Raw genomic sequence first — 11,086 nt, forward strand, 5'->3', positions numbered from 1 at the left:
GTGGGGGCTACAGCCAAGCCCTGTGGGGAGCCGGAGCCCCTGCCCAGGGTCCGTGTGCACATATATATATATATATATATATATATATATATATATATATATATATATGTTATAGATCATATATATATACATATATATGTATATGTGCATATATATATATATACGTATAAAACTCTCTGTGTTAATTTACAATGTCATGGACTCTCCCTGCCTGTCCCTTGATGCTGCATTAAGAAAACATGCAAAGAACGAAGAATATAACTGGATGTGTAAAGGGTCAGGCAGGAGGCGTGTCCGAGCTGGAAGACAAGGAGAAACAAGAAAGAGGGATCAGGGAGAGTTTGGTTCTTGGGGTCGGGTGGGGGAAAGGGTGGGGGGCGGTGGGGGGAGAGATCCGGGCCTGGTCCGACCACTGCCTCTCCCTTCCACTGGCGGCGGCAGCAGCGGTGGCGAGGCAGAGCCTCTTTGGGGAAGGTGATGGGTGACTGACAAGACCCCAGTCCTGAGCCGTTGGGGGTGGGGGAAAGCGGGGGCAGCTCCCCGGACTCTCCCCTCCCTCAACACCCCTCCCCAGGTAGCAAAAGCTTTTTCATTCCCGAGAATACAAAATCGAAGCCCCAAGCCCGGGTAGCTGAAAACATGCTGTAGGCCCCCAGCTCTGCTCACTTCCCTCCCCACATGCCCCCACCTCAGCCTCACTCCCTCCCCGCCCCTCCCCCCCAGCCCATGAGAACCAGCCAGCTGGGCCCCCCCCCCACCCCAACATGCATAGTCCCGGTCCCTGGGAGGGCAGACACCGTACCCCCATTCTCACACACACAGACACACTCCCCCTCACCATGGAAGAGGCCATGAGGTGGGGGACGTCCCCATTCAGGCTCCTGTACCAGCTTCTTTGGTCCCCACCACCATCCTGGGCACCGGGCTGGGAGGAGGGGTTTGGGGGTGGGCAGGGGACAGACTGACACCAGTCTGATTTGCCACCTACACCACACTTTGTGCTGGCCCAGCTTCAGCCCAGGCTGAGGATAGTGCAGTTTCTGGTAAGCACCATGACTGTGGCCCCACCGCGGGGGAAAATCCCTTGTTGACCTCTGACCCCCAGCAGTCTTCAGAACTGCCACCCATGGCTGTCCTAGGAGTTTGCCTTGGTTCTGAAAATTTGGACTTCGCACCCTGAGCCATCACCATTCCCAGGATCCTTTTGGGCCCCAGCTTTGACATCACGGAGGCAATGGGGATGGGGGGCTGGAAAAGGCAGCCCGTCATCCTCCGATGAGCCCAATGCTCCCACCCAGACGGGAACCCCTTTGCCCCTCAAGGCCCCACTTCTTTGAGCTGGGCCTGTGGCCAGAGGGTAAAGGCCGGGGATTTGGGAACCCCACACCGACCACCCCAACTTCTGCCCTGGCACAGAAGCTCACCTGAGAATGAGGCAGAGAGCAGGCTGGACTCCCTAATCCTGCTCTGTGCCTCTCTCTGCTGCCAGGTTGTCAGGGGGGCGAGGGAGGGACGGGCAGGTGCAGTAGCTCATGGGGAGTGCAGCAGTTCAGTGCTGCAGTGTGTGCAAGAAACCGTAGGTACAGGAAGCGGCCCCAGCAGCCCACCAGAATAGCAGTGCAGAAAACTGCTAGCTGAGGCCCCTCCCCTCACACCATGCCCCACCCAGGCAGGATTGGAACCAGGCAAGGCCTGTCCTTCTGGCCCTGGGAAAGGGGGCTCTTTTATTAAACCCAGACTGGCCCCACCCTGGAGTGACTTGGCACCCCTCAGAGCCCAACCTGGATTCCACCGTGCCCACCCCGGAACACCCAGGCCACTCACCTCACCTCTCAAACCACAAATACACCCCAAAAGGTCACCCAAATTCACACACACACAAACACACCCTCTTTCTGGGTCACATATAATCTGACACCTACACTCCTATGTGTTCACACATACTGTCCCTCTCTGCACTGTCTACCCACATCTCTTTAACACACACACACACACACACACACACACACTGCTGCACCACCACACATATAAATACCTCAGTGTGTAAGATCCATCACCACCCTATCTGGGTGACGCTAACACAGAAACACCCATGGGTTACGCATTTGCAACCCGCCACTATCTGTCACAAACGTGTGGGCACACGTGCATACACACACACACACACACACACACACACCCTTGTCCCTCTTTGTCGCCCCCCCCAACCCCACGCCTGTATCACAAACCAACTCAGGGTCACAATCTGAGTCACAAACACCCCCACCCCGTCCCCAAGCACCCCCACCTCCCTCGCCCCACTCTGGTCCTGAGTAGTCACCAGTAAAGCTCAGTGCGGCTTGTATGTAGGGGGGGACGCAGGGGACAAAGTAGGACTGGCTTACTGTAACAAAAGCCCCTAGCTGCCCCTACCCTAGCCTGCAGTGGGAGGAGGGACCACGGAGCCTGGACCATGAAGCACCCATGGGGAGGTCCTGGCCAGAGACCCCAGAAGGGAGAGCCAATTCTGGACCCCCCTGGCTCCCCAGGGTCAGCCCTGCTGTGGAGAAGGTAGAGGCCAGGCCTGAGTGGACCTGGCTCCTGGGCCCCTCTGGGAGGGTGTTGGGGAGGTAGGAGAGAGGAAATCACTGGCCCCTAGGTCCCATCCCTGTGAGGAAAGGAGCACTATGGGTAGATGGAGGGGAGTAAAGAGCTCCAGAGAGGCCTGTGCCTGCCCCCAGAGAGGAGACAGCGCTGTTCAGATCCGCTGGGCCCCTGGGACAGCCATCATTGATCTTCCTGGGCCTCTGTCTTGCCTCGGGACTCTCACCTGCCCTCATCTGGGTGGGCGATGGCTCCTGGGTGGGGTGAGGAAGGGGACAGGATGGGCTGACGGCCCCTTCCCTTTCCCTGGCACCTCGAGATAGAAAGCAAATACCCCCTGCTTGCCATGGGCACTGGGGTCTTCCACCCACCCACCCGCCCGCCCTCAAGCTCAGCCCCTAGTCCCAAAGATACAAAAATGTAGAAAAGGCAAAGAGAAAAGTGTAAACGGCTCCAGACACTCTCTCCCCCGGCCCTCTGCTCCTGCCTTTGGCAGCAAAAGGCTCTGTAGAGAAGCTCAGAGGGAGAAGACCAGAGGGGGCTGGGCGGGGGGCACAGCGGGGCAAGGCCAGGTCCCAGGGCCGGACACGTCCCATTTCGGGCAACTCGGCCCTGTCCCACACACCTTCTGGCTCCACCAGGCCCAAGTTTTCTCCCCAAAGGTCCCGGATCAGCTCGAGCATATCTTCTCTGGGACCATCGGGATCCCTCCCTGGCAGCCTCCCCCCTGCCCCCTCAACCCAACCAGCCCCTCCACTCCCATACCCAGTAGAGCCCCTGGCCCAGGCAGGGACTCTTCCCTGGGTGGCAGCGGGGAGATGCCCTGGAAGGGAGGAGGTTTCCTGAGAGACAAGGCCCTTCGGCAGCCGTGTCCCCGTCCCCCCTCCAGGAAGGACGGGGGACTCTGGTGAAGACCTCCCTGATGGGCTCTGCCCATGGCCTCTATCCACAGGGCCTCATCCAGAGACGTGGCCCGAGCCCATAGAGACAGCTCGGGCCCGTTTGGGTCTGCAGGGCCTCACCTTGTATCACCCTACTCCTCCAGGACTGAGTCTCGTATGATGATCCGTATTTGAGACCCTACCTGTGGCCGATGGTCTCCCTATGTCGGCCCAACTCTTAACAGAACCCCACGGGCTCGACAGGGACCTGTTTCCGGGCCCTTTTCCAGGCTGGACCGGCCCGGCCATCCAAAGGCAGAGAACTTGAGACCCCCGAAGAGCCAGGGCTGCGGCCAGGGGTGGGGGAGACCCCTGGGTCTCGGGGCCCGTCCCAGCCTCACCCCCCTGACCCGGGCCAGTCTGTACTGTCCAGGCCCCAACCCCCTGGACCATGGCCCCTGAGGCCCACGGGCGGTGGTCCGCTGGGGGGATCTCCGTGGAGGGGGGATTGGGGGGCTTGCTCAGTTGGTGGCCTCGCCTTCCTCCTCGTCGAAGGACTGCACTCCGGACGAGGTCACATCCGAGACCTTGCGGCCCGACCCGCTGGCTGGGACCTCGGCCTCCTCCTGGGGAGATGGAGACCCTGGTTCCCGGTCACCCAGGCCCTCCTCCTCCTCCAGTGATGGTTTCCCCTCCTCCTGCAGGAGCGGGGCCCCCTCCTCGGTCGGCCCAGACCCCCAAACGTCTGCCAGGCTTGGCGCCTGGACTCGGGGGGGCCCTAGGCCCAGGCCCCCATCTTGCAGGCTGGGCTGAGAGTCTTCCAAGTTGGGGCCCAGATAGGAGCCAGTGGCGGGGGAGGCAATGAGGGACTGATCGCTGGTCTCCCAGGCGTCCGAGGAACCCAGGCAGTACATGCCCTGGGACACGTAGGAGTGAGGCCAGCTGTCATACGGCACCTGGGCCAGGGGATCTGCGGGCAGAGATGGGGCGTGGGGTTAGGGGCTTCCCTGGGACCCCTTAGGCAGAGGGGCGGGGGAATTCAGAATGGTCTGGGGACGATGCCGGGGAGCTTGAGTGGGACTGGTTTGGGGGCGAGAAGGGGCCTTAGGGAGGGGCCTGGACCCAGGCCAGGGTGTCGGGGGGGGGGGGGGGGGTTCCGAGGGGTGGGGGTGGGGGGCTTACCCTGGCTCTCCATCAGTTCCTGGTAGTTGTCACTGTAGTGGCCCCCTAGAGGCTCTTGGGTGGAGTTGACGCTCATGTCCTCCCCATCCATGGAGCTCCAGGCCATGAGGGTGGCCTCAGAGATGGCAAACTGCTCCATGACCCCTGGAGGTTCAGGCAGGTGAGAGGTCCGGGAAGAGTGGGTGGGGAAGGGGAGGAGGAGGAGGAGAAGGCACTGACTCTTGACCCTCCAGACCTCCACCCTGAGCTCTCCTGCTAACCTCCAATCCTCCACTTCTGGCATTCTCCCAATCTGGAGTGTTCTCCCTCCTCCTCTTCCTCCTCCTTTTCCTCCTCTTCCTCCTCCCCTCCTAGACCACACCCCATCCCTCACCTTCTCCAAAACCACTTCTAGAGAGCACTCCTCCTCCACCGAGAAACCTGCCCAGATTGTTCCCCAGCTCTGATTGCTCAGGCCTCTTGCCAGGGTGGGCAGACCCAAAGTTTGAGTTGTAGGGGTGTTTCTGCTCTTGGGCATCTGTTTCATTCCCCATCTGCCACGTGTTCCTTATTTTGACTGGAGGGTGCGTGTGTGTGTCTGTGTCTACTCGCCTCACGGTTCCCGGGCCTACAAGTTCCCCAGGCTCGGGGATGTCAGGACAGTGCGTTCTCCCTCAGTGCCCCTGATTCCCCCAGGCTCCCCCCACCCCAGGACCTGATCCAGGGCTTGACTTTGGGGGGCTCGGCATGGGCAGCTGACGGAGTGGGTTACAGGGGCCCCTCTCCGCCCTTGCACTGACCCCTCAGCCCGACAGTCAGGTGGGGACAGGGGCTTAGGGCTGCTCCCCACCCACCCCCTTGGGCACCGCACCCTGTCTCTGGAAAGGGGTCCTACCTGCAAGGAAGCGGGCCTCTTTCTCGCCATCGCTGAGGTCAGAGTAGGCGTCGGCATCCTTGCGGGCATCTTCGTGGCTGTGCTGCTGCTGCTGCCCCCATGTCCCAGTCTGCCCCTTGCCCCAGCCCTGCCACTCGATCATATGGGCCACGCGGCCCTGCCCCATGGCCGTGGGCTTGGTCACGTGGTCCTTCATGCTGCGTGATATCCCTAAGGGGCCAGACGTCCCCACACCACAGGGGCTATCGGACAGCTCCCCAGAGACGCCCTCCCCCCGGCACCCGCCTCACTGCTGTCAGCAAGGCTCTCCCCCCACATCGACCCTCTCTCTGAGTATCTCTGAGATCCCCCCTTTATGATCCAGAAACCCAGAAAGCCAAGGTCTTATCCTCTGGGCCACCATTTTCTCCTTCACAGGGATGCCACTGTGTCATCCTCCCCTCTCCTGCAGTCCTGGGAAGCCAGCACCCATGAGGGTGGAATCGGAGGGGGCGGGTGTCTGGGAACGGCCCCCACTCCACCAGTCTACAATGGCTCTCCAAGCAGCCCCCAGGTGGTGGTGGGGCCCATAACCATGATCCCTGAGCATTTGTCGATGCTGAGCACTGCTCCAAGCCTGGGAGGATGCAAACTAAGCCAGGGGCTCACCTGAGAAAGATGACTTGGCCAGAGCCCCGATACCATAGGCGTTGGAGTTACGCTTGAGCTTGGGCAGGATGGAGGTGGTATCTTCCATGGAGAGCTGAGCCCCGGAGGGGAGGTTCCCGGGGAGGCGGAAAGAAGGAGACGGAGAGATGGGGCAGTGCCGGGGGGGTAGGGGGAGAGGCCAGGAAGCCCAGAAAGACGGATGAGGTGTGAGAGGCCGCAGAGGAGGGAGAGGTCAATGAAACGTGAGAGGCAGGAAAAGAGAGAGAAGCCGGAGAGGTGTGAGAGGCCAGAGGGGAGGGAGAGGCAGGGAAGCAGGATTATGGGAGCCCAGAGACAAGATGAGAAGAGGACAGGGAGAAGTTACACTCAGAGAGGCCAGAATGGGGAGAGCTGAAATGGAGCTGATTTCTCCACTTCTCTCCCTGCCGCCCCCCTCCTTTCCCCTAGGTGGTCCTGGACCAGGGGACAGAAAGGGGGGGCTGGGGTCCGTGGGGGGTGTTGGAAGGGGATGTGTCAGAGGTCTGTGCCCTGGCGGGAGGCTGGGACTACAACTCAGGGAGCTGGGCCGTTCCCCGAAAATCCAGCCAAGCCGAGTCACAGGCCCTGGTTAAGGGCAATGGCCCCACCCACCCAGAGCTAATTCTGTTGCTTTGGTCCCGCTGTCTTGTTCCCCACAGGCCCCCACTTGCCCCTGCCAAGTCTCGCTGTCATCTCTCCTGCTAATAATAATAATTGTAATATTTGCTAAGCGCTTACTGTATGCCAAGCCCTGGGATAGATATGGAATAATCAGGTTGGACGCAGTCCCTTTCCCACATGGGGTTCACAGTCTAAATGGGAGGGAGAACAGATATTTCATCCCCATTTTACAGATAAGGAAACTGAGGCCCAGAGAAGCCCAAGGTTATACAGCAGGAAAGGGGAAAAGCCCAAATTAGGATCCAGGTCTCCTGGCTCCCTGTGCCCTACCCACTTGCTGCTGCAGCGTTCAGCTTGGCCCTTGGAATTGGTGGTTGTTTCTGGCCTCAGAACCTGAAGTATCTTCCACCGATGCTCCCCTCCTTCCAACATTCTCTTCTCTGCGTTTATAACATCTTCAGTGACCCCCATCCCCCAGGCCCCTCCAAAGTCACAAAGCCTGGTGTGGCCTTTATTTTCCCCAGTGCTTCTCTCCCTTCTCTCCCCCTTCTCTTCTCTCTCCTCTCTCCCCTCCTTTCCCCCATCTTCTCTCTCTCCTCTCCCCTCAATTTCTCACCTCTCTCTCCTCCTCCCTCCCATCTCTCTCCCTCCCATCTCCTCTCCCCTTCCCATCTCTCTCCACTCCTCTTCCCATCCCTTTCCTCTCTCCCTCCCATCTCTCTCCATCCCATCTCTCTGTCCTCTCTCTCCCCTCTCCTGTCCCACTGTGCCACCAGGCCCCAGAGCTGTGGTGGGAATGACGCCTCCCAGAAGAGCAAAGCCTGTGGATGTGAAGGAGGGTGCGTTTGTCTGTCTGTCTATCTGTTCTGAGTGGTTGACCCTTGACAGCTTGGTGGGACTGGGACTACTAGTGCCTGGTCTAGGACTGACCCCTGACTCTCTGACCCTGGAAAAGGCAAGTGGGTGGGTGGATTGACCCTGACAGTGGGAATAAGAAGCAGGAACGAGAGAGGGAGAGAGAGAGAGAGAGAGAGAGAGAGAGAGAGAGAGAGGAGAGAGAGAGAGGAGTGTGTGTGTGTGTGTGTGTGTGTGTGTGTGTGTGTGTGTGTGTGTGTTTGTTTTGGGGGGGTGGGGATCAGCAGGAGGGACCTCCCAGTTCCGTAGCCCGAGGTCTCGGCCTCACACTTGTTACTCTGGAACCCAAGGACAGGCGGTCAGGTCCCATCCTGTGGGAATGTTCCTCCTCAGTGACTGGGAGGGGAAAAGGAAGGAGGGGCTGGCTAGGGCTGGAGGGGCACGAGGGGAGAGAGAAAGGGGGAAGGGTCCATAGTACTCACATTGATGCCATCCCAGGAGAAGTCTGTGCGGGTTTGCTTTGGGGAGAGAAAGGAAGAAGAGAGGGATGTGAGGATCAATCAGAATTAAAACAGACTCCCACCCCACCTACAAACACCTATGATCCCCTCCAGCCCCTCAAGGAGGGACTTCTTGGGGTAGGGATGATCTGGGGAGGAATCTGGAATAGAGGGGCCAAGGGAGGGAGCTCTCTGTCCCAGGTTGATTGAGAGAAGCCCTCTGTTCATAATTGGGGGCCTTCTGCCTAGACTGATCATGGGGAGTCCTCTGTCCTAGGTTGGTTGGGGGAGCCCTGTGTCCTAGGCTAGTAGTTGGGAGCCCTTTGTCCTAAGTTGGTAGTTTGGTTGTGGGAAGCTTCTCTTTCCTAGACTGGCTGGGGGAGCCTAAGAGCAGGGAGGGAGGGAGAGAGAGAGAGAGAGCGCTTTCTATCCTGTGGGAAAAGGAAAGGTACCCCCTCTCCTAGGAGAGCAGGGAGGGAGGGTGCTCTCTGTTCTGGTGGGGAGGAGGAAGAAAACGCTCTGATCTAGGTGGATGGAAGGCACTTTCTGTCCTTGGGGGACCCTCTGTGGGCTGTGATCTCCGAATGGGGAGGGGACTCTGTGGGTGCCACACCTCGGTGGAAGGCCGGTGGATGCTGCTGCCATGTAGGGAGCTGGTGCTGTCCACGTTGGTCTGGTCCACATCCTTGAGCCCCTTCCAGTCCACGGCAATCACCTCATTCCCTAAAAGCAGGGTCACCCATGAGCCCAGCTGTCTGCCTGCTAGCCCCCACCCAGTTCACACTCCTGCCTGCTTCCTCGGGGGTCCGCAGAGCCCCCAAAACCTTCCAGCCCCTGCTCCTCTCCCCAGAGAAGGGTGCACACTGCCAGGACCCTGGGATGGGGAGCCATCAGTCAATTCAACACCAGACGCAGGAGCCCTGGGGCCAGAGGCTTGACCAGAACTAGACTGTCACTGGGCAACTCAGGTGTGTGTGTGGCTGAAGTGGTGGGGGAGGGAGGAATGGAGGGCTCCTCAGCAGCTTGGGCAGCTGTTGTAGTTGGCCTGGGCCGATCTTTGGCCCCCTGAAATGGGAGGGTGGAATAGAACCAGTGGGTCCCCAAGGGACTCTCAGCCTGGGAGACCCGTGCACAACTGAAACTTGACCAGCTCAGCTCCAGGGCTTCAGGCCAGGCCCCCTCAGATAGGAGAAGGGGGACCCTGCCTGACTCTATGGAGTGAGCATGTGCAGAGAGACTGGGCAGGGGAAGCTAAATTTGGATGGAGGAACAACCCAGCTGGGGGTAGAAAGGGGCGGGGGAGAGAGGAGGTAGAGCTGAGAGGGTTGGTCTCCCTCTGCCCCTTGCAGAATCCCCTCAAAAGGCTCTGGGTGCATTCGGGGGCAGATGGGGGTGGGTTGGAGCAAGATGAGAGAAGAGGGTGAGAGAGGGTGAGAGAGGCAGAGAAGGGTGGTCCAGAGAGAAGAAGCTTCAGGGCCCAGCTAAGGGCTGGAGCAGGAAAAGGTGACTGGGTGGGATGGGGAGGTCTACCGGGAGACACTCAACCTCTAAAGGGATGGGGTCAGGGCCTAAGGAGAAGTGTGGAGTGGTGGGTGTCAGGTGGCTTGGGGAAAGGGGTTATGGGCTGAGACCACGATGAGGTGGGAGAAAATCAGGAGTGAGAGAGAGCTGCAGCAGAGATAGGGGCCGGGAGAGAGGGGGAGACCTTGGGGGTGGATCCAAAGATATGAACCCCATGAGTCCAGGTTTGGGTGGGTGGGGGGAGAAAAGGAAAAATGGGAGCTCTGCCTGCAGCCCGAGGTCACTGATCCGGGAGGGAGGCTCGGGAAAGGCTGTTGGGTGGTGAAATCTCCTGGGGCGGGGGGGTTGGGAGGAGACTGAGTGGGGAGAGGAGGACGGGAGGAGGGAGAGGCAGGCCTCAACTGAATAAACAGAAATGAGAACCGACGGGGAAATCAAGGCACAGTCATCCCATCCCCAACAACTAGAGAGCCTCCTACCCTCACTTGGGAGCGTTGCCCCCTCTATCCACTCAGTTTAGCCCCCCACATTTTACCCACCCCCCGCCTCTCCCTCTCTCTTTGTGTCCCCCAGCTCATCCCGCCCCCGGCCCCAGGAGAACGCAGCTAAACAAAGCTTTTTCAGGGGGTGGGAAAAGGGGAGCGAGAAAGGAAGAAAAGAAGGCAGAGGAGGTAGACACATCGAGACAGATGGGGAGGGAGTAGAGGAGGAGGAAGAGGAGGAAGAAGGATAGGAGGGATCGGGAATGAGGGGGGGTGGAGATGGGAGGGGGTGCTGCAGAACAGAGATGGGGGGATAGTGGAGGGAGGAGGGGGGCTGGGGGAGATGATTGGGAGATGGAGGAGAGGACGAGAGTAGGAGTGATGGAGGGAGAAGGATGGAGGGAGAAGAGGCAGGCAGGAGGGAGGGATGGAGAGAGGGGAAGCGGGACCAGGAGGAGAGGGGCGAAGGAGAGACGGATGCAGGGAGCGCGCTGGAGCGCGGAGGAAAGGGGCCAGGGGAGCGGGGGGCAGACGGAGCCCCCCGGCCCCTGGCCCCCGGCCCCGCCCGGATACCAACCCACAGTCCGGGAGCCGATGCAGCCCATGGCCGGGGCCTCAGAGGCGCTGGGCGGGCGGCTCGACAACCATGCCGGGCTGGGCCGGGCCGGGCCGGGCCGGGCCGGACCGGGCAGCAGGGCCAGGCCGGGCCGGGCAGGAGGGCCAGGCCGGGCGGGCGGCAGTGCCAGGCCGAGGCTGGGCTGTGTCGTGTCGGGTGGTGCCGCCGCCCCAGCCGCTCTGCAGCGCCGTCGCCGGCTCGGCTCCCCCTCCTCCCCCTGCCGCTGGCTCCCCCCGCCCCCCGGCTCCCCAAGGCCACGACCGGCTCGGCTCGGCTCGGCTCGGCTCGGCTCCACTCGGGCTGGG

The 11,086-nt window shown here is 60.4% G+C and overlaps 1 protein-coding gene across 2 annotated transcripts; it reads right to left on the reverse strand.

The window, feature by feature from the left end:
* Window positions 1-2,967: 2,967 nt before the first annotated feature.
* FAM131B (family with sequence similarity 131 member B) lies at window positions 2,968-10,828 on the reverse strand. 2 transcript variants are annotated; one of them, XM_038741257.1, is made up of 7 exons: window positions 10,743-10,828; window positions 8,776-8,885; window positions 8,145-8,180; window positions 6,169-6,262; window positions 5,521-5,730; window positions 4,647-4,790; window positions 2,968-4,434 (listed from the first exon to the last, which is right to left on the reverse strand). In XM_038741257.1, exons 1-7 carry the CDS (start codon window positions 10,768-10,770, stop codon window positions 3,986-3,988), a joined length of 1,071 nt encoding a protein of 356 aa, XP_038597185.1. In that variant the 5' UTR covers window positions 10,771-10,828; the 3' UTR covers window positions 2,968-3,985. The 2 variants fall into 2 exon arrangements, with proteins under 2 accessions (XP_038597185.1, XP_038597184.1); XM_038741256.1 differs by having other exon boundaries at window positions 5,521-5,739.
* Between the last annotated feature and the right edge of the window lie 258 nt (window positions 10,829-11,086).

This window comes from Tachyglossus aculeatus (assembly GCF_015852505.1).
Source record: "Tachyglossus aculeatus isolate mTacAcu1 chromosome 12 unlocalized genomic scaffold, mTacAcu1.pri SUPER_6_unloc_1, whole genome shotgun sequence".
NCBI classification, from domain to species: Eukaryota; Metazoa; Chordata; class Mammalia; order Monotremata; family Tachyglossidae; genus Tachyglossus; species Tachyglossus aculeatus.

What these genes read in the sequence shown, in the direction of transcription:
- FAM131B (XM_038741256.1), bottom strand. Translation starts at nt 10,770, where the DNA reads ATGGGCTGCATCGGCTCCCGGACTGTGG. An exon ending in TCTCCTGGGATGGCATCAAT is followed by an intron (nt 6,263 to 8,144) that starts GTGAGTACTATG and finishes TCCGGGGCTCAG; the next exon opens with CTCTCCATGGAAGATACCAC. An exon ending in AGAGGCCCGCTTCCTTGCAG is followed by an intron (nt 4,791 to 5,520) that starts GTAGGACCCCTT and finishes CTGAACCTCCAG; the next exon opens with GGGTCATGGAGCAGTTTGCC.